At 44.6% G+C, this 23,211-nt stretch overlaps 1 protein-coding gene and 1 pseudogene across 2 annotated transcripts in view; both read right to left on the bottom strand.

Moving 5' to 3' along the window:
• Positions 1–2,208, bottom strand: part of LOC149347282 (cytochrome P450 2J4-like) — a 30,450-nt pseudogene extending 28,242 nt beyond the window's left edge.
• Positions 2,209–11,594: 9,386 nt separating this feature from the next.
• The window catches only part of LOC149347280 (cytochrome P450 3A11-like), a 113,501-nt gene continuing 101,884 nt past the window's right edge, over positions 11,595–23,211 (bottom strand). For both annotated transcript variants that reach the window (XM_089586973.1, XM_089586974.1), the window contains 5 exons: positions 20,800–20,908; positions 19,590–19,678; positions 18,640–18,780; positions 16,539–16,704; positions 11,595–12,593 (listed from right to left, as the gene is read on the bottom strand). In XM_089586973.1, coding sequence (XP_089443099.1) covers positions 12,510–12,593; positions 16,539–16,704; positions 18,640–18,780; positions 19,590–19,678; positions 20,800–20,908 — 589 coding nt within the window. In that variant the 3' untranslated portion in view covers positions 11,595–12,509. The remainder of the gene's footprint in view (positions 12,594–16,538; positions 16,705–18,639; positions 18,781–19,589; positions 19,679–20,799; positions 20,909–23,211) is intronic.

Raw genomic sequence — 23,211 nt, 5'->3', positions numbered from 1 at the left:
AGTCTACACCTACCCCCACTATCACCTTCAAACGACATAGAAGAGGTAGAGAGTGCCAATCGTCCGGCCTACAGGCCAGCCCTCCTATGCCAGTGCACAAAGCCTCCTTCAACTTGGCGTGCACAACACTCGCACAGAGTTGATCGACGCCCATAAAACAGCTCAATTGACTGATCTTGATCACCGGGTCACCGAACTTGCACAGTAGTTTCACCAGGTGAAAGAAAGTGTCCACTCCCTCTTTAGACGTCACTTGGTTGGAATCACTTGACAACATTGATGACGTACGCCTACGTCATAGCTACATAAGGCCGCGCCGTCTTTGTGGTGTAGTTTTTAATTTACTTGCTTTCTGTCTTTTCCAACGGCAGGGTGGGGTGTGTGTATGGATCTGTGGCAGATAGGCAGTCGCCGCCTCGTTATATAGATGAATAATTATCAGTATCCCTTTTGTATAGGGGTGGAGAAAATTGTCACCTAGCCATTAATTCACTACTTGCTCAATATCTCCAGATTAAATGCCACTTTTCCTTCCATTTGCAAATTCTCTCTTCACCTTCTATACCAATACTTGTTTGTTCCTTATTTTAGAAAATTGAGCACGCCCTAGCTATTACGATATCCTAGTGCTTCTAGGACCCTGCGGCCAATCGGTCAGTAAGGGTTAGAGGGTCTTACACAGGATAAGACTTCATTCACTAGTTTCTCAGTCTTCCATACAGCAACATACAGGGGCATACAGCCCCTGGAGGCCTGCGGAACAGAAGCTTCGTGGACCAGGATTCATTTGCCTTATCTTACTCGTCTGTGACCGCCTATGCACAACCTACATGGTTAATGACATGTGTCGGTGTTTGTATTGCTGACACCAGTTTTATGAGTTTTATGTGCGTCTACTCACCGCGATGCGAGTGCCAGCCAGTGTGGTGTGTGTGGTGTGTGTGTGTGTGTAGACATCACCCGAGAAACTCATTGTATTATGCCATCATCAGCCTTCATTCGCACTTTCCTTTTCCGCCTCTTCCCTTTCCCCTGTGTGGAGTAGCAGGCCAGGGCCATGTTACCACCGGCCGACCTCTCCACCTTTCCCTCATTAAAATTCCTTTCTCTCTATTTGCCTTATCTCTTTCATCGTGGTAGCCAGCACTTCGCCACCTTGCCATTTCTGTTCTGCCGTCCTCATAAGCTATCACCATTTTTCACGTCTCTTGATCAGTGCTTTTCAGACCCGATCTGGACGATCGCTGGGCAGCCAGCCATTAAATCATATCATTTCCACCGCTCACCACCCCTTATTCCTCGGCTGGTCGCCACGTAATCATATTGTTCCACTACCAACACTCAATTTTTTAATGTGCCACAACAGGGCTAGATTTAAATTTTTAAAATCCCTTTTGATGTCTAACGACGCCATCCACGGTGGCTTTTCTAAACTTGCAACAATTTCGATGCATTGGGTTACTGCGAGCAAGTTGTCGGCTAATCTACCACCTTATCTGAAGCCGTTCTGCAGTTCTCCCAATACCACTTCAGTTGAGCCCTACAGCTAATTCTTGATGCCAGAACCGAGCGACGTATAAACAGGGGGGCCGGTTCTGTACCGGCTAATTCGAGGTGCCTCCTCACACTAGGAGCACAGATACAGAACCAGAATGTTCTGAATGGAGGATTTTGAATTTTCGACCCGCGCCTTCGAACTTCAGCCGCGGTGTAGCCGGAAGAGCGAGTTTTTACACCTCGGTGTATAGTTTACGGGGGCTCCTTGTTAGCTCTTGGCGAACGGTAGATATCAGAAGGTAAAAATACGCACCATTCATATCGTTCTAGTCGAACAGTATCTGATACCAGACGCCATTGTGCCAATTATATATTTCCGCGGTGGCACCACCCATGCTTGTAATAAGCGAGCGTTCGTTATAGCCGCGGCCATTATAAGTGTACTCGACCGTAATTTGTTGCTACGTTGCTAAAATGAAAGGTTGCTTAATTTTCATACCTGAATACAGGACCGTACTTTTCGGCCATACGCTAGAAGGTTACATGCCGTGGTCCCCGAAGAAAGGGTAGGTAGCCAAGCACTGGAAGCCCCCAAGGCCCGGGAGGCAGCGGGGCACGGTTGGCGTTATTACGACGGAGTCGCAGCCACAGGTATATCAGCAGCACTGTTGTTGCCACCGCCAACGATAGCGTTGCTAGCGCCGTTGCGAACCCGCCCTGTCGCAAATGGCAACAGGGAAGTACACTGAGATGCACAGTCAGGTTTTGCTGTGCTTAAGAAAAGGAGTTAGCCCGCGTTACGTGCTGACATTTCATAGTTTGCCTCGTGAGGAATTCGGGGGGCTTTAAACTGCTCCTTTTAGTGAAATAATTACCATACCCCTTCTGATATAGACCTATGTGTAATACATATAGGTCTATTCCGGTAGTACATTCTGATAATATTCTGGTAATACATATAGACCAGACCTATATGTATTACCAGGATACATATAGCAGTTCACAATGAAGACCCGCCACGGCTGAGATTGCGCACATATAGTGTACGCTGTAGTAATTGCGATGAATTCCACGACGTGTGTTGCGCTGGAGCGTGAGGACCCCTCAGCAGTGGAGTGCCGGACCCAGTCAAGCAGCGTGCCCGATTTTCGGTGACGTTTCAAGCTGCTTTTTTTTTTTTGTCTTGCTAAGGTGCATCTCAATTCGTGAACGTTAGCTTCTCGGCTTCTACGCTTACGTTGGCACTGTGCACGAACAAGGTTTGTTAAGAACCAGCCTTTTAAGTCGCGGACCACTGATCGCTTCACAAGCTCCTGTGACGGCGCGGGCCGAACTCGTAAACGGTCGTGTTGGCATGTGAGCCTCGTGGCTGGGAAACATTGACCATTGTTACGGAATACCAGCAAAGTCTAGCCGGACCCGGAAGCTGTCTTCGACATTTAGGGCATTGGTGTTTCATAGAAGTCAGCGTATTCTTAGGTTAAGCAGAGGGATGGAATGATTGTCAAAACGGCCGCCACGGCCTGGGCACCTCGCTACTTCAGAGTAGCCCCTCAAGTTCTGATTAAATATGCTTAGTGTCTGTTCTTGTAAACATACGGCATCAGACCTCTCAGCAAGGCCATATGTAGCACTAAACGTGCTTGTTACAACGAACTGTGCTTAAGCTAGGCCGCAGTGGGCCAAGTATTTTCTATTGCAAAACTCTGGAGCTCACGCGGTCAGCGAAATAAAGTAATTGCCGTTGCCAATAGTGGTCTGGAACCTACCAGTAATTTTATGTGGATGACTGTCCACTTTTAGAAAAAACCGCCTGTGTTGGCACACTGGTAGGCAGGAATAAATTTCGGTCTCATCTCATTCTCGTGAGATGTTTGCACCCATTGTACATTTTGTGACACAAAAAGGGTGGTATGAAAGGCAGAAAATATGCCGGCAACGTTCATACAGATATGAAGCTCCATATTTTTCACAACTTTTGAAAGATAGTTCCAGAATTTCATTGCAAAATATTACTGAGGCCAGCACAGTCACTTTAGCAGGTCTCCTGCCATTCTTCTCTACTTTCATCGACCAAGTCCTGCTTACAGCCAAGCGAATATTTTATTTCTTCGCATGCACGCCAGTCTCTCCATGAGATGGTCAACCGCTCAGAACTGTCGGCGCCAGCGTCGACATGAAAGGTGAGTTTGGTGCAAGGAGCGCCTAAAACATGTTCGCAGTAAACTTGCGTATCGCTTGTACGCGTATACTCTTTGGCCCAAATGTGGCAACGTGCCCGCTGAGGCCGACTGTTTAACTTTAAGAAGCGATGTTATGAACCAGTTCTCAGTGAAAGTGATAAAATACTGACAAGGAAGCATGCCAAGCAAAAAGACACGATATCCCCATCACTATTCACCGCGTGTTTAGAGGAAGCGTTCTGAGAATTTTATACTGAAGTGTTCGGGATAAAAGTTAGCGAAGAATACCTTAGCAATTTATGCTGCGCTGTTGAAAAAAATTTCGTATGTGACTCAGGAAGCGAGTTTCAAAACATGATCAAAGATTTAGGCTGGAAGAGCAGAATGGTGGGTGTAAAAATTAATACCCAGGACACCAAGATAATGCTCAACAATCTCGGAAGGAAACAGCTGTTTACGATAGGTAGCGAGGTGTTGGAAGTGGTAATAAAATGCATCGCCTTAGGACAGGTAGTGTCCGCTGATCCAGACTAGAATAAAGAATTTGCAGGGCAAAAATATCCTTCCTTCCTTCCTTCCTTCCTTCCTTCCTTACTTCTCTCAGTTGCTCCTTCCTCCCTTCCCTTACGGCGCGGTTGAGGTGTCCACCGAGATATGTGAGACAGATACTGCGCCATTTCCTCCCCGAAAAACCCTTTTTCAATTTTCTGTTTGTTTTTTTTTGGCAGGCACTCTGCAACTCACCGATATCCCTCAACAAGAAAGCATATAAATGGTGTACCTTACCGTTGTTCACCTGGAAGCTAAAGAAAAGGGATGACCTTAAAGTGACCTTAAGTGACCTTAATGTGAGCCTAACGCTGCGAGCTACTGAAGGGAGAATTATAGGCTCGACATTAAGAGACCGAATGAGAGCACAGTTGGTTGAGAAACGAACGCGGGTTAATGACATCCTACTCGAAATCAAGAGGAAGAAATGGGCTTGGGCAGGGCACGTAATGAGAAGGCAAGATAACCCCTGGTCCTTAAGGTTAACTGAGTGGAAGGCATGGGTTACATGGGGCAGGAGAGAGTTTTTTGGGCGGACGAGCTTAGGAAGTTTGCGGGGCTACGTCAACCGCGGCTGACACACAGGTGTGTTTAGTGGAGGTATGCACGTGAAGCCTCTTTCATGCTGTGGAGGGTGATGATGATTATGATGCTAGTGAACAATGCGCTAAGCAGTCGTTCGGTTATACCATTAAAGCTGCCAATCAATGCATATCTATAACCAGCTTCGAAGGGCCACACGGACGCGTCCTCGTTCCTGTTCCACCCATTCATGCATCCAAGAAAGTAGAACACAAGTAAAATGACCCGGTATCAACAGCAGCTGCACTCCTTCTGTGCTTTCGAGCACTTAAACATGCGTACAGGCAGCGGCACTGCTGTATGTCTGAATAAACACCGTGCGCTGAAATACGAACACAGGAAAAAAACAAAGAGACGACAGTACAGAAGCACAGCTTCCAAGTTTTAACTTCCGCGGCACCGAGGCTTCACGGCACCGCTTGCCGCGGCTCCCACTGCCCGTGTTTAAAAGAATTACGAGGAGGAGTAAACAAGATCTGGTCACACCGTCTGGAGGAGTGTAAACACCTAAATAATTCTTATACCTTGCACATTTTCTAGGAAGCGAATTACCAGGAAAAAAAAAGTTTAGACACGATTAGCACCAGTGTGCATAGCCATGCTACCGTTCAGGGAAAAAAAATGCACCGGTTCGCCTTTGCTGATAAGCTGTAGGACTGTAGATATATGGTATATTCTAATAAATTGTCTGTTTTTATAAGGTGCGCTTGACGGGGCGGCTATAACTCACATCATATGGGCAGCGCACTTATATTCACATTTTTTTTACTTTTAGAGATTCCAAATTCAGCGGCGGTGCAAACTTTTCAGCATCACTATGAAATAGGAAACAAGTGAACACTACGTAAATCGGTAACGAAGTTGTTTCACTTTTCAAATTTCTCTCATGGCTTGATAAAACGTTTTAAAGAACCCATCTGAAATGCTGGTCGGAGAATTCTGGACAGCCAGTTTTTACCGAAATGGCATCTTATTTAACGCAGGGGTTAAAGAGAATGAGGGAAAGACGCGTCGCTATTTAACTAGCGTTCCCTTAGGGTCCTACAGAGTTTCGCCATTACTGCTCCTTAATTCTAGGCCAAAGGATATTATACTGACACTTATATCCTACATATCACAGTTCGAAATTCGAGTGTGCGGCATAAAACGAAAACGCCTGCATTCATAGCGAGTTTTCATTATTTTTTCGAATTTTGAGGGCCTCGGACCACATGGATTAAAAATAAATATTGATTCACTCAATCTTCCCTTTTCTTCGTTCCTCTGGCCACATTACGCATTCTCGAAGTGCACACTACCTATTTGATTTTCTTAATATCCCGCTCTACTGTCCATAATAAACAAACAAGTTAAACAGGGATTCTGCTTCAGCATACCTGCATGTTGTTCAACAGTCGCTCCACGCTATTCTGCCTGCTGCACACGCTAACCGACCCTTATTAAACGTAATCTTATTGTGCACAGATGGCTTCCCTTCCGACGCATGTGAGATGATATTTCAAATTTGAGTGACTCCAGCCTGCAAATGTGACGCGATTTATACAGTAGCTGCGTCCGTGTTCAGTGCACATTGAAGAAATATGCAGAAACCGTCACTCCAGTCGCGCCGTATGGTTACTCAGCTTCTAAAGTGGTATGCTGCTGCGTCATGTGTGCGTCCACGTGTTGAAAAATAAAAATAAAAAGTGCAGAGATCAAAGCTCTGAACACACAAAAATGCTTCGTAGTGCCATTAACCTTTGCTGCAACTGCCACTAGAACGAGAGAAATGCGAGGCTAGTAACAGGTTGTTGTCCGAGGCCTGGGGCAGGTAATTTGTTATGATGCGTGCGAAATGAGCGGGTTTGCTAAAGACTACGCGAAAACTAATTCCACCACCGGGGAACTAAACTTCACTTTCTGGATAAAGTTTCTTGGTCTGAGTAGCCTGCCATGCAGCGTGTGTGCCTTCTGCGCCTGCATGACGCGGTTTGCTCAGTGCACCTACCGGACAGTTAGTTGCATACCGTGCGGTGCACTGCCATGCGCCCATGCTCATTAACGAGTTAATCGTCCGTCTGAGGGGAGGCATCGGGCTATGCATTTGGGGTTACAAAGTACTATGACGTCATGAAACTTCCCCAGGGGAGAAGCTTTTAATGCATTACAGTTGTCACACCAAATCACCGCCCGAAAGTTCGAGATGAAATTTCCTGAGTAGTCAAGAGAAGTCATGTCACCTTTTGAGTTATCACAACCTGCGCACCGCGGCAGGTGGTAACCAGCTCGCCGGATTAAGAAGTCTAGTTACTTTGTGACATCATCCTAACCGGCCCACTGTAGCAGGTAGAAACCAGCCCACCGGATTGTGAGCAAACTGCCGACCATAGGGGGTGGAAATTAAATTAATTATTGGTAGAGAGAGGACACGTGACCGGGGGACGTCATAACAACCGGCCCGCGAAAGAAAATAGGAAGAGAAAAGGCGATCAGCAAGACAAATGGTAGCGAAATTTGGTTCGCACCAAATGTTGGTTTTGGTTATCGAAAATGTCCATCTTCTTTTCCGTTTGCAAGGAATGCCAATCTCAGAAAAACCAAATGACACAGAGACACGGAAGTAGTAAGAATATGTGTTTCTTTTAAGTTGCGTTAAGTGTCCCCCTTTGTTCCTGCTGTCTTCGAAATGCTGGGAGCTCTAGGTCAACCGGACGGTGGCTTCCGCTCACGAAGCGTTTATGCTTTGTATGCTTCCCGTTTAGCCTGCGTGCGTAAGCACTCAATACAGAACGGATAGTGCATTGCCTGAACCTGCTCACATATCCTTGTGACAAAGTGCTTGGCAGTGCCTTTAGAATTTATGCTCAGTCAAGTACTATTGGACAAAGGCCCTCCTATGCGTAGTCCTCAGCGCAATCTCTGCCGACTCATCTCTTTTTGTCGCTCATTGCCTCTTTGCCGCTATTCTTCCAAAACGCTGTTCTCTAGCAAACGTTCGAAGCATATTCGTAATCCCATAGTGCTCATAGAACAGTTTCCAATAATTTTGACCCTGTAATACTTTGTTCGTTCAGCGAATCGCATGCGAAGACATTTCACTTGCTACTCGGAAATTTCGAGCATTCGCACACCTGTAAATATTGCATGCTTTGTTGCCTTGTTAGCTGGCTTGCCTTCTTGCGCTTATCCGTGGAACCGGTCGGAATATCACAAGCTATCTGCCACATGCATGCAATAAATAAAACCGAAGCCACTGACCGAGGGACACGACACAACCAGGATTGCGACTCTACGCCCCGAGAAAAGATAAAAAGCTTCAATGTTTTTAGCTGCCTTTTCCATATATTTAGCAAAAATTCTCTTTGTATGGAAGACAAGTCTCGCATATGTACAGTCTTTGTCAAAAGTAACCAGGCTGCATGGTTTGCTTCTCATTCGTATAACAGAGCCCTCACGGCTTCCCTAAAGATCAAAAAGTTCTTTGAAGGTGAGAACAGGGGCTCTTCTTACCATACACAGATTTAGAGCTTGAGGGCTGGCATAATAGCTTTAATATACGACTGAGAAAAAAAACGTGCAGCCTAGTTACTTTTGACAAAGACTGTACGTAACGCACGACCTTGGGGAATCATAAAAGATGCTGATGGTTGCCTTAAGAGCGCTGGTCTTGTTCCGGAAGAAGGCTTCTGCACATTTGGTGTCGGAATCGCTGGCTTCCTTGCAGTGTTCGGCAGACAGCCAATCATTTTCCCCGCCTTCACTGAAAGCAGTCGTCCATATACGCTCCTCCGCAGGAGTGAAATGAGGCAGGACATGAGATGGTTCGTTCATATGGGCGCCCGTTGTGTTTGCACATCATGCCTTGGCAATGACCGGCAAGCGAGCATCGTGATGTAGTACGGTTCATGGTTTGTGGGGTTTAACGCCTCAAAATGACTCGAGCTATGAGGGACGTCGTAGTGGAGGGCTCCGGATAATTTCGACCACCTGGGGTTCCTTTAACGTCCACTGACATCGCACAGCACACGGGCCTCTAGCATTTCGCCTCCACCGAAATGCGACTGCCGCGGCCGCGTCTTTGGCGTCAGCATCTGAGCACCATAACCGCTGAGCCACCGCGGCGGCTGATGTATCACGGTGACCGTAGTTTGCGCAGATGGAATTTAATCAGGTTAGCTGGTGAGAAAGAGCCTGCATATCACTCTCACTTCGGTATTCTCTCTACATTTTGAGAAAATTACTCCCAGAAGCTCTTTCTTTATATAGTTGTTTGGTTAGTATGATCGGCGACTCCATCGATTACGTGATTTCAGTGTGTGCCCTATAGTTCCTTTACATCCATGACAAACGTACTAAAGCAGACGCCGACGGCGCACACTGCTAAAAACGTCCAGGTGTCTCAAAAAGGTAAACGGTGCATTCATACCTTCATGGTAAAGGCCTTTAGCTAAAAGGCGTTCAGTACAAAGCCCTTGTGATAAGGCCTTTAAGGGAGAGGTCTTTTCGGTAAATGACTTCCGGGTAAGGGCCTTCAGGTAGAAGGCCTTTAGGCAGAAGTTATTTGTAGTAAACGCCTTTAGCTCAAATTACTTCAGCACGTAAGGACCTTAGGATCGCACCGTACTAGAGCTGCTGCACGATATTCCGCGCTTAGCCATGCTATACCGTCTGCTATTTCTTTACTCAAAGAAAATAGGGTCTTCTCAACCGTCTTATTTACTTCAGATAGAGAGAGAGAGAGAGAGAGAGATAAAGAGAGGGGGAAAGGCAGGGATGTTAACCGGAAAGGTGTCCGGTTGGCTACCCTGCACTGGGGAAGGGAATGAGGGGATAAAAAGGGAACAGAAGAGAGAAGGAACGAGAGACAAAGTCACAATCTAGCAAGCAAGGCAGTCTCTCGGAAAGACAAAACAGCGCCTTATGAGCCTTGATGGTAGTCGGCTGTTATGGCCACGGGCCGAGAATCTTGGGCTCTGTGAAAGGGCGGGGATAATCGTAAAATGTTGGGCAGATTCGGTTCACAGATCCCCAGAATGGGAAGCGGTTGTGTCTGAAATCCGGAACTGGAGTCCGCGGGCATTCCACTGAGAAATAAAAGCTTCTTTGACTTTCTTCGGAAAAGATAGTTCCGGGGGAGTCATGTTGTCTTCTATTGTAGAGCTGCAAGAATTGGCTGTAGCGCGTCCAGTACTTGCAATGCGTTGTGTGCTACTGGCGTGCGTAAGCTGGATAGCAGATCACGCATGACATTCATCAATGACGTGAGGATTGGAATCACTTGCATATCTTGGCCAAGGTCGGAATCATGCCTTCTGCCCAAATCAGTCGTAGGTGACGCAGACATGCGGTGCGGCAACGTACTTGACGCAGTGCGCGCTCTAGGCTTTGGTAGTGGTGGCCACGTGGTATCAGAGGCAGGAGGTCGTGAGTCACCGGTCGCCGGGCTTTCCTGATTTGTTGTCGGTGGAGGCGGACAAACTGCAGTGCCGCTTGGGGTCTTCTCTTCAAAGGTATTTGTTTCCTTCAATAACCTTCGGCGGCGGCGCGAACGACGTCGTCGCACCTTAGCAGCGGCTTCTCTGTGGGTGGAATGGTCACGCACCATTTGCTTCAGTACCGCCCTCTCGGTCTTTATGCGAGGGCAGTCCTTCGAGGAAGAGTCGTGAGGGCCACGACAGTTGACGCACTTCAAGGCAGTCGCGCGGCAACTGTCGCCGCTGTGTGGCTCAGAGCATCTTGGGCACACGATGGAGTTGTGACAGACGTCGCTCACATGGCCAATCCTCATACATTTCCTACACTGTAGCGGCTTAGGTATGAATGGACGAACTGGGTGACAGAAGTGCCCCACCTTCACGTATGATGGAATGCAGTCACCCTTGAACGTCAGCTTGACGTAGGTATACCTTCCAAGGCGCTGAACTTGGATTATGGAAATGCTGTTGGTTGCCGGCTTGATTAAGATGGGCAAGTCGGCATCAGGGATGGCGATGTCGATGTTGTAAATTAAGCCAGTCGTGGTTCCGCTGTCTTTTAGAATAAGAGGACGTACACTGAATTGCCAAATTTGGTGATGGCAGCCAAACTGTCTAGCTCGCTTCGCTTCATGACATCAATGGCAATGATGTTCTTGTGGGGGTTTATTCTAACGTCTTCAGATAGCTTTCAAGGAAAGATGAGGGCAAGAAAAAAGTGTTCGCTTGTTATGTCAAGGATGTTCAGAAAGTATGAGTTAATATGACACGTCGTCATTTTCTTTATTTCAAAACGTTTGTTTTGACAGGTCAGTGCAACAACAAGAAAAAAACTTGCTGCGTGTGGGATATAGACCGAGACTTCGCACACAAGAGCCTCTTTCCCAATTCTTTTCCCATTGACGCAATGCCAAAAAAAAATGCAGTTGTTCTAATAATCCTTAGTAATACTCCATCAGAAGAATCATTAGAGACGAACACAAAAGGGACAAAAGGTGCAAGATATTCTCTGCAGGCAGATAAGAAAAGAAATCAAGTTTTGTTTTTATGCATATATAACATCTATATATGAAATTAAAAATTAGTTTTGAACAAAGAAGTCCGCTGTCAAGTAGGATTCGATGCGCTAACTACGTATATTTCGCTTATGAAAGCTGCAGTACGCTGTGTTTTATCCGTTGTTTTACAGGGAAGTCATATAAAAAATTTCATTGAACTTCACTTCCCGAGCCTAGCTATGGCTATTTCATTTTAGAAAGATTGGTTGTCATCACCATAGCGAACACTGCAGGTAGATTTTTTCAAAGCGTTCTCTCTTTACCCCGACACAGGACATTTTAAATTGCGGGAGAAACAGATTATCAAATCAAATCAAATCAAATTTATTTCAACATCCCAACGCACATTGCAACGCTGCGGGTGCAGGCAAAAAGCCCTCAGGAGGTTTGACGAAACCTACACCCTACTAACAAACACTTGGCAGAACCAGCTGTGATGATCAATATATTAGTAATGAGCACAAAACAATAGGTAAAATTCGGAAGAACACAAAAGAAACAAAAGAGAAAACGAATGACATGCAATCTTCTTTCAGAGTGAAGAGATAGATTCCGAGTTAAAAGTAGTTGGCAAACAGTATTTGATCATTTGACGCCCGGTCAGTGGTACGTGTGTTGTACACATTGGTTCACAGTGTTAATGAAGCAAGATCATTGAGGTATATGTCATTTTTGGATATACAGCGGCGGTACTGTCAACTAAGCACTGAATTTTGCAACACACAATTTGCAACACAATTTTGCAACCCACTGTTCCCCTGAATATGACTGCAGAACTGTGAAATCCAAGAGTCCTTTCTTGTTGAGCGCGTTGACTAAAATAAGACCCTAAACATAGCATCCCTCATCTTCAGCACCACCTCTACTTCCCAAACAGAGCGCGCTAGGAGATGCAACATTAATACCCCTAAGGAGGACACCATAAAGTAGATGAGTAAAGAACTGCTAAAGAAGGATATCTGAGCTGAAGCTTACATCAGAACTACTATTGTAATGTGCAGAGCAGGAGTCCCGACTGTTTCCAACAGCAAACAGAGGCCAGGGTGACAAAGCTTCAGGAGGAGTAGAGAAGTAATGAAGCTTCCTTAACACTGCATCATCGGTCAACCGTCGTAAATTGCGTTGTCGTTGAGGATCTTGATATTCTCCTGCAGTGTTTTCGGTCTTGATGATGGCGGAAATGTTGTTCAGTGGTGCACTTTCTCAAGCTTCATCCAGACGCCGTTTGGTACAATCGTAGTGATGAACGATGATTCGAGCTCGATAGGCCCCTGTTGTGGAAATAAATATTCTTTACCTGTTTGTCCGTCAGCAGCCTCAAGCTGCGTGCCGGAAAATAGCAGAAAACAATGGGCACTGCATCGTAGAGTGCGACTAAGAGAGAGCATCCACACTAGTCTACATGGTTTTCTAGAGGATTACCCTGCGAAACTCCACTAGCATTATTTGTTAGTGGCCTACGTCGCTTCATTACCATTAGCATACCTGAAGACGCAGTATTTATTGGCTTCGATAAATCTGCTCAAGAAGTACTTTGATTTGGGCTAGTTGGTTCATATCTTGAAAGTAGTTCGGACGGCGCGAAAACAACAAAGACAAAGGAGACACGAACACAAATGGCTGGGTTGATGCATAAAATGTAGGGGTCTGGTGCAATAAACTTCAGTTGCAAGTTGGCGCCCGTCTGTTGTGTTCGTGTCTCTTTTGTCTTTGTTGTTTTCGCGCCGTCCGAACTACTTTCGATAAATCGTTCAATAAGTTTACTCAAAGCAGTCTTCTTCAAAACATTCGGGCTTTAATATTTTGCCCTTCGGTTTTAACTTGGATTGATTCCTTTCTCAATAACCAACAGCAATTAGTATACGCTAGCAAATACTCATCCCAAACGTCCCGAGTCGTTTCTGGAGTGCCTGAAAGTACTGTTCTTGGCATTTTACTTTTCCTGATATACATTAATGACTTGTCGAATAACATATCTCTTAACATGCGCTTGTTCGCGGATGATGGCCTAATCCATCAACCCGTCTATAGCACTACCGACATAACTGAATTACAGAATGACCTAAATCACATTGAGCGCTAGTGTAACAAGTGGTTATTGACTATCAATAGTAATAAAATGTTCGGCGTATCTTTTCATCGAAAACCCCCTGCCCCCTCACTTAACAACGTCATTTTCGATTCGGTTGTCTCCTGAGTTCCCCCTTGCAAATACCCCGGCATTAGCATCACACACGCCCTCTTTATCTGACCACATATCAGCAATCACAAAAAACGCTAACCGATGCCTTGGCTTTTTTTTCGTCATTTACAACTTGCCGTCCCCTTCGTAAAACTTACGGCCTATATAACCATCGTTCGACCAAAATTAGCACGTATGCGCTATTCAGGACCGGCATGTATTATTCCCTACTCATACTCCTGAATCAGTACAGAATCAAGCTGCCGGTTTGTTTACTCTAACTATAGCTACTTCACTGGTGCATGTAATTTAAAGTATCAAGCTAGACTGCCAGCTGGAGGAAATTGAACGGTGTAAAATTTCCGACTACGTATTTTCAATAAATTTTATCATTCACAACTATCCAACTTCGTCATACTCTCTTCAGATTCAACTTTGCAACGTGTCAGCCACACTGAAAGCGATTACCCGCCGCTTGTCTATGCCACAGGGCACCTTCACTCAATTTTCATCCAGACAGCAAAAGATTGGAGTGGTACTCTCAGTCACTCCGTGCTCCACTTCAATCCACAATTTATTAAGAGATTCATCGATAAAATATTTTACTGATGTAGTAATGGATGTATTATGCTATGTAATACCGCTATCCCTCATGTGATACCGCTTACCTAGTGTTTTTGAAGTGTAATCTAAATAAATAAAAATAAATAATGTGACCTCACGCTTCACCTCAAGAAAAAAATAGAGACACAATGATTAAGCGTAGTTCGACTCGTTGTAAAGAGCGCCAGCGTCGGAAAGCCAGCATTTCAAATGCAATGCCAAAAAATGAAAGGGAACGATAGGACATCAATGCCCGCTACCGTTGAAATCGAAGCTGCTAGTGAGTTTCTATCCTGGTTACATCAGAAAATATGCTGGTATAAAATGGCCTTGGCTGGCGCAGAACAGAGCATATTACAGGCTGTTAGGGTGGCCAGTGGCTTGCTGCCCACTAAATTGGATATATTGATATACACTTACAACAGTGATGCACGATATTAAATATCCTTCGTACCAGCATCTGACGTCCCTGCACCAGCAACCTCTTTACTGACGCCTATGATTCCTTCCTTAAGACGACTCTTTTTCCAGCAGAACTGCCGTGTGCTGTTATTAGCTACCGCTTATTCCGCATATTCAAATAGAAACGTAAACATCCGTTCACTCCGACAGGATTATGTCCGCCAAAGTCGTCGTCGAATGTTCCCTGTAATTTTCAGCTCTCGTCCACGTCTAGCGGCACGCGGAGTACACTCGCAGCAAGAACTTCGCCGGCTGAAGTGCCCAGTGACGTCATCGTGTCAAGCACAAGTAATGCCTGGCGCTAGAGATAGAAGAGGGCACGTGATATTCCAGAATTGCGCCCTAATTTCTTATCTTGATCACTCCATGACAGGAAGGGGAGGCTCCATCAACGCGTCGCTGACAGCACTGGTCAGGGAATCGACGTAATTTCTCTCGAGTCCTGTACTTCTGCACTCGACGCAACAGGTACTTTTCTTCTGTCCACCACTCTGCCTGGCGGGCTCTAGTGTGCATACTTTGCATGGTGTTCTAGTGGCTACAGTCATTCTTTCTCTGTCTGTCCTGCCCACCTGTTTCTCCTTTTATGTCGCTCTTATCACATATCGTGCCTTCTAGTTGCTTTCTCACTGAGAGTTTAAGAGCCTCATGTTACATAGGGCAGTTACCGGGACGACGGTTTTAATTCCTTCCTTCGTTGACCGACCCTGCCTACTGCTACTGAAGTGTCCAAAAAAAAAGAACAGAACGACATTCTGCCTCAAGCATTTTCTTTGCCTTATGCACACTTTCAGCTATAATATTCGGTATGCGACCAATTCGGCACTGGGCTGTGGCAGCAGCGTTCTTACTTGGCAGATATCTGAAATGCACACGCGCTCTAAATTGTTGTTACCAATAAAAAGGTCCCTACACAGTTTGTGAGCAAAATATGAAGTGTTTTAAAAGTTAAAGGAAATACGCACTTCAGATTCGTATATTTTTTATGTGTTTCCCCAATCACGTCAACATTTTGTGGACACTGTCCTGCGTTTTCGTCTTCTGCCTGGCGTACAGGGACACAAAGCAACCCCACAGTGCTCGCGGCTGTGGTATAGCGCTGTTTTAATACTCGTTCCTGAACACCATTATCGATAGACCTTGTTGGGACGCCAGCAGCATAAAGGTACGGTTGACCATGAGTGGATTTTGTCGAAAGCAAGGATTTAAGAATGTCCTCCTGTGATTTGTTGGGAGGGTCTTCTAACATCTGTGAAAGCCTTATCTCCGGAGGTATTAGGCGATCTGTGACACCTTATCTCTGGACGAATGAGGAGACCTGTGAAAGCCTTATCTCTGGAGGTATGAGGCGAGTGGCTACCACCTTCAATAGATTTGAAAAGAAGGGGATGCAGTACGAGCCACACACTATGGCCCAGAAGCAAACCTGTTTTTTTTTTTACTACGGCTGTATATTGTGCATACCCGATGCATAACAGAAAAGGGCATCTGTTGTGCTGGACAGTATAGCTCGGTGATATTCGCCTTTTGACTACGTGCGGAATAATCGGATGGTAGCCCGAATGGTGCTACATTGTAGACTCTTCACGTAATCCTCCGCATCTAGAAAACATCGTGCTTTCGCGCCGCTCACTTGATAGTTCCAGTCGTTTTCCTACATCATTACCTTTTTTACGCACTTTTGTATACGTTTTTTTTTTCCTTCTGCTACTGAACTACAGCCAACGAAAGACTAATTCGACGGACCTCCTTGCCTTTGATTTCTGTTCACCTAATAATGATTCGAAATTAGTGAATGTTGTCCTGAGGAATTAAATTTAATACTTATTCAATCACTTAGATAGCCATAGACACAATGTGAACGTTTCAAATATTTGTTTCGCCATTAAGCTAGAGCATCAGAAATTTCCGCGTACAGCGCCTATTTCTGCATGTACCTTTCCGCTAAAATACACTCAACAGTCCTCACCTTGTGATGCTCTTCGTCAATGGACACCTTGAAGGTTGCGAGAAATTTGGCAAGCATCAGCTTCATTTCTAGAAGTGCGAAATTGCGACCCAAACATTCTCTTGGTCCTTTGCCAAAAGGCTGGAAGCTGGCTGGGTGGATTCGAGACTTGTTCTCGGAGTTGAACCTGCATGTGAACGCACCCGCAAATGTAAGACTGGATATTGTGGTCGCTTTGTTATGGCGCCATAGCCGTCAGAAGAAATAAACCTCTACTTGGAGCATCCTTCACAGTTCCTTAGTGATGACCGAAAACGACGCAATTCTTCCAGGAGTGCTTTTAACATTTCAAGTGATTACAGAGGATATGGCAATGTTCGTTATGGTAGTAACATTTCTCAATATTGGTAAGAGAGGCTTCACTGATCCAGTCGCATCTTTAGTATCTGGACATGCTCGAAGGAAGAGGGTCATGGTGATATCATGAATCGTTTTTAGCTTCAAACACTTATTTGTGAGATTGAGGTCAGTCTTCTCATTATCCACTTAAATTTGGTAAGTTACTTTTTGCTGTCAATTGTTTAATACAAATTTATACGCGTATTCTGTACTGCTCAGGACAGAGCCTCGCGTCAGCTTAACTCCAGTTATTGACGTCAACGGGTGCTCTCTGCGGAACAGCGGGCGAAAACGCGAGTCACTTGGAAAAGTTTACGCTTTTCCCGAAGTAGCCCTAATACATAGCTACACACCAAAGAGAACATTTTTAGAGAGCGTTTTAGAACAACATCTGTATTACATTCCTGTTGGGTTCACGGCACCGTTTTCCTCTCATTCTTCGTGTTTTCTGTTGTCCGTGTAATGTTCCAAACTTAGAAACGGCCCTGATCAGTTGCCTGCCCAAATTGAAGCGAACTATTCCACCATCTCCATGCGAATCGTATTGTTCTTAAACGTTTTGGTTTTGTTTATGAGGATTTAACGCCCCAGAGCAACTCAGGCTCTGAAGGACGCTGTATTAAAGGGCTCAGGAAATTTCGATCACCTGGTTTTATTTAACGCGCATTGGCATCGCAAAGTACACGGGCCTCTCGAATGTCTCCTCCATAATTAAACGGTTTAAATTCACTGAAGGGAAATTCACGATTAAAAGAAACGACGGCATGATGTGCGCTGCGTTAAGAGGAAAGGGCTTCTGGGAATGATCCGTCTCTCGCCTGATGTCCTCGCAAAGTTAATAAACTCACGGATTGCGTCCATTGCCCCTCGGGATGATACTGATAATCTTCTTGCCGAAGTTAGACACGCTGCAAGAGCCGATCATCGTGTTGCGATGTGTATGCAGGATTAAGTTAGAAATCGTGATATACTTGACAAACGGTTTGATTCAGAGTTTATGGTTTAAGGCGTTTAACGTCCCAAAGTGACTCCGGATGCTAGGGATACCACTGTGGGGGGCTCCGTGTAATTTGGACCACCTGAGGTTTAACGTTCACTGACATCGCGCAGTACAAAGGTTTCTTGCATTTCGCCTCCATCCAAATGCGACCGCCACGGTGCAGATTGAGCCGTGTCTATACTTGGCAGCTGTTAAGATTATTGCGAGCGACCAGTGATCCCTACTACTGGTCATTAACTGTGCATACCCCTCTGGCCACTGTATGAATACTCGTACAATCCTTCACACACGTGTCTGGAGCGCTGAAACCGCACACCACGGTATACATCTCTGTCCTTACAAATTTTATGAGAGTTTAACGTCGGAAAGCAACTCAGGCTATGACGGACGCTGTAGTGAAGGGCTCCGGAAACTTCGACCGCCTGTGGTTCTTTAACGTGCACTGACATCGCACAGTACACGGGCCTCTGGAGTTCAGCCTCCATCAAAATTCGACCGCCGTCATTTACAAGTGGCCTAGGGCTTCAAACGTAGCCTTACCGTGCATGTACATTCCAATTGAATGTGTTTAACTCTTGATGTCTTTAAAAGCTATATGTGAACAACCATACAGCGGCGATTCTCATAAAAGCACTACAGACAGCAGAGTTCGAACGTTCTAGACAAGTGTATGGAGACTACATCGTGTAATGACCTCGAAATACCTTTTACATTTTTTTTTACCTTTCCGGGTTGAACTTTCCCGGCTCCCGCCACATTTCTGGATCGTGGTGAAGGTAAGTGACAGGCACCATGACGCTTAGGCCCTCAGGGATCTTGACTCCTTTGAATTCGTACGTCTTGGCAGCGCGCCGCGTCACAAACCTGAATGTCGCCATTAGGGTGAAATAGGCATCATCGTAAGAAGATGAATCAGCAACTCCTTTGCCTTCAATCAATTAAGATGGCATCGAAAAGCCTGGAAAATGACGCATAGAGTGCCGGAGTATCTATGAGCCATCAGGAAGGATGCCGTTTATTTGTTCGATTACATTTTTTTATGCAACGAAGGTAAAAAGCTTCAAAACTTTTTTTCATGTCCTTTAATGCATGTGCTCTATTAAGATTGGACTTGGCGCCGTGAAGGGTCCAGACCATTGAGAAAAACAAGGGCTGTAAGCTAGGAACGGAAAGAGATGAGTGTCCAAAACGCGAGTTACTGAGGTCGCAGTCGAAGAGAAACTTAAAAATTGGGCGGGAGGTGAACAATGTATTCGGTGCGACATGCCTTCCGACTAAATGGCGACCGGCAGTTTGTTAGGCTGACAGAATGGATTCGAAGTGCTGAAAAGTCTTTTATAGGGCAAGATTGCATTACACCATTCGTTGGAACCAAATTTTATAGAGTAAAATTTAACTTTCCGAACGGCACGTCGGTTATCGGGGAAGTCGTAGTGCAGGGCTCTATGATTTATAATTTAGACCATCTAGGGTTCTTTAAGCAGCGCTGACAACGCACAACTCACTGGCGTTTTAATTTTGTTTCTCTCCATATACGACTGCGAGGACAGGATCGAACCCCATTGAAGCAGTGTAGCCGTGGCTGGAAAATACCGTGGCTAATCGCACACTATCGGCGCAAGGATCTGTTCGGGAGACCAAGTTTTTGAATTCAATTTTATCTTATTACTTACCCAACAACTCCAGTATAAAAACGCATAGATTCGTTCAGAACCATATCCATGTATTGCATTTCCAAAACGTTCTTGTCCGTGAACTGGTTCTGCAATACACAAACATGTGTAATTCAGAAAACATCGCGTCCTATCTTAGATAGCGGATTCAAATTACTAAAAAAATACATTCTTGCGGCGTGTACAGTTCCGTACAGGGGAGGAAGTCAATACTTTACCGCTTTTATTTTACAGACTAATGCTAATATTGGCCTTGCCGCTGCGCATTCTTACACTTCAGATTTTCATATACTGTCCGATATCCCGTGAGGCTTACTTGTCGTTCAGACCAGAAAGCGAAATTTCAATTTCACTTCTGTTTTTTAACGTTAAATTCAGAGAAGACACGCACCAACATACATTATATTCCTTACTTAAAATTCTGCTCAAAAGAACGTCAAAATATCGGCCGAAGAGTGGAATATAAATGCAATCTCGAGTTATTTTCCTACGCCGGGCTATCAATGAAACGTCGCTTGCGCCGTACGAAATTCATGCATGAGGCACAACAATTGTACCAACTGCTATCTTGTGGTTACAGTGAAAATGAACCGCGAAATGCACCGGCAACTCACAGGGGCTTTCTGTAAGCCTTGCCTAAGCCTCTCCAGCGTTTCTCGTCATTATGACAAGATACAGGTGCCTCCAGAAATTTTGTGAGACCCAGCGATTGGACCAGTGTTTCTTGGATTCTCCGAAGGTAGAGTACATAGCCTCTAAGGCAGAAAATAGCCATTGGCGTAAAATAAAGCACAAAATAAAGTTAAATATAGATTCGCACAAACTTCATAGTTAAAGAAAAGCTTGTCCATAGACTGGCAGAAAATTTTATTAATTCGTAAAATTGTTTTTTAAGAGTGCTCCACATGGTCTTGTTTTCAACCTGGTCTACTTTCTGAGAAACAAAAAACAGAGGAAATGATAAATTCACGCAGTGGCATCCTAGAATTCGTAATTCCTCAAGACTGCACTAAAAAAAAACGAGAAAGTAACACAGGCACGTGAATGATTACTCCAACCTGGCGACAGCTACGACGTCATTTTTTTTACGTCTAGTTGCGACAGTTTTCTCTGTCCAATCTTCTGAAGGTAGAAATAACTCCAGCCCTATAGAACTCATTCAAGTAGGCAAAGCTCGCTTAAAAATGTGAAGAACTGTGCTTTGCCTTACGTCTCTTCGAAGAACACCCATAATCTCCGCCCGAAGTCGGTCTTGGACCTCTGGGTGTTGAGCAACCAGGTGTAAAGTGAGTCCCATAGTGTTAGGTGTTGCCTCCATGCTGCGTAGAATAACGATTGACGAAGCTTTGGTTACGAATCCTGCCCTCGTACCGGGTGCATAAAGTATCAAGGCATAGGCAGCAGTTGCAAGCAGCCGAGACAGTTACCAAGCATTCAGTTCTTAATACATTTTTCTAGCGAGCGACTACTCGGGCTGAGCGTGTTTTTGCGTCCCTACGCGGTGCCTTTTCAAAACAATTCGATGGTTGCTCGTGGACTGAAGCAAACTACGAAAATTGCATGCGCAATTATTACGAACTTGAACTGTACATCCCATATAGAATTTGAGTGCCTCTTTGCAATGCGGAATGATCCGCAGTCTTGAGCGATTCATCAGAGCAAGTTAGAAGCCGGCCATACGGTCTTCTCTGGGGTGTTCTTAACTGCAGTATTTAATTGTTTATTCTTACATGGGTGCTATGGCAAGAGTGGATAAAGAAAAGGTGCAAGATACTAGTCAGAGTAAAACATGCAGCGATATGCACAAAATAGCACTTTTATAAAGGAAATACAATACACAAACGAAATGTACGTAAGCAAGAAAGTTGCAATTTGCTACCAGGCACGAATATGCAGCTATTGTGCTTTTAGGATAGCAGAAGCAAAACGTGGAGAAAGATACAAGCATATAAACCCAGGTAGTGAATTCGAGGCTTCGATGGAGCGACAAAAAAATTGAATTTTAACATAATAAGTACATGCGAAGTATGGTATCAAATACAGTTGCTGATTTCTTCTCGTTGACTCTTGTTTATCGATATTAATGTATTTGTCTACCCAAGCAGCACAGATAATTGGCCCAATATTGCAAATGAATCGCATCACTCGGGTCCTTTGTAGGACTGTCCTTTCCCAATAGGTTTCCAATTCTGGGCCGATTGCCTGTGTTTCTTGGGTATGGTGTTTTGGCTGCTTATGCGGGTTGCAAACTACACATGCATTACCAAACTCAAGGCCCATTAGAGATACATATGCATAACGTTGTGTCTTTTGGATACTTGGTTAGCTTTCGGCGTAGGTAACCTAACTTTTTCTATCTTGAGATTGAATGACAGCGAAGAAAAAGACGAGATATTTGAAGGAACACATGACGAGCGCTTACTAAAAACCAATGCGTTTATTCAAACCACTCGGATTAAATACGGGGTAAGAAAAAAAACAACACAAAGAAACTAAGGAACAAAAACAGATCAAAGATTAGCTTTGACACTCTAGAAAATAAATTTTTTTCTCTGTCAGCTCCAGGGATGGCTCACTGATACACGGATTTGTCGTCCTTCCCTTGCACTGACGGAGAAAGAAATTTCTTTTCTAGAGTGTCACAACTAATCTTTGATCTGTTTTTGTTCCTTAGTTTGTCTTGTTTTTTTCTTTCCCCGTATTTAATCTGAGTGGTTTGAATAAACGCATTTGTTTTTAGTAAGCGCTCGTCGTGTGTTTCCTTCAAGTGTCTCGTCTTTTCCTGCGCTGTCCTTTAACCAAGATGAACCAGTACCAGCATGCCCAACTTCTCGCTCTGCTCCTAACTTTTTCGTTCTTTATCAAATATGTATCCTGTGTGATTATATCATGAGATATCATGGATAAGAATGACACTAAGATACTTGAACTCAGAAAGCTGATCTACGCACGGCAATTGGAAGAGTAATTAAAAGGGGAGGGGCAAGTTTTGCCAGAATTATTGCTCATTCGCCAGATGTAGCACTAGCTGCAAAAGCCAGTAAATGACTCTTGGGGGCAATGATGATCAATAAAATCTTTAATCACTTCATACAAAACGCAGTCATCAGCATATAGATGAATGCTTGAAGACATCATCTGTGCATATTAATAAAAGTAGCAGCACAGTTAAGGACCCTTCGGTCACTTCTGTTGCCATTACATCAGAAGAGAGTTCAGCCGAACTGTAAAAGACGAACTGACACCGAAAAGAAAGAAATCTTGAAATCCATTTAAGTAAATTAGGAATATTTAGTACAGCAATAAGTTCAACAACCAGCTTAGAGTGAATTACGGCGTGAAAGTTGTTGAAAAATCTATAAAAGTGTCAAAACGCAATGCGTTAAGTCAGCTAATTTCGTTACTGTGCTAAACCCGCCCCTAAACCCGTGTCTGTTAGAAAGCAATTTATATTATTCAAAAATGGCATGATGTGTTTACGAGTGACGTGTTACAGCACTTTTCATGAATGTGGTGCCAATGAAATTGCCCTATAGCTCGACAAACGCTACTTATCACCAGATTTAAAAAGAGGGAGCACTTTGACTAACTTCCATGAAGAAGGAGCAACACTTACTTAGCA

The sequence above is a fragment of the Amblyomma mixtum genome, chromosome 4 (assembly GCF_055824585.1).
Source record: "Amblyomma mixtum isolate Tamu chromosome 4, ASM5582458v1, whole genome shotgun sequence".
Classification (NCBI taxonomy): domain Eukaryota; kingdom Metazoa; phylum Arthropoda; class Arachnida; order Ixodida; family Ixodidae; genus Amblyomma; species Amblyomma mixtum.
The sequence above is the reverse complement of the archived record's forward strand: the minus strand, read 5'-3'. Positions and strand labels throughout refer to the sequence as shown.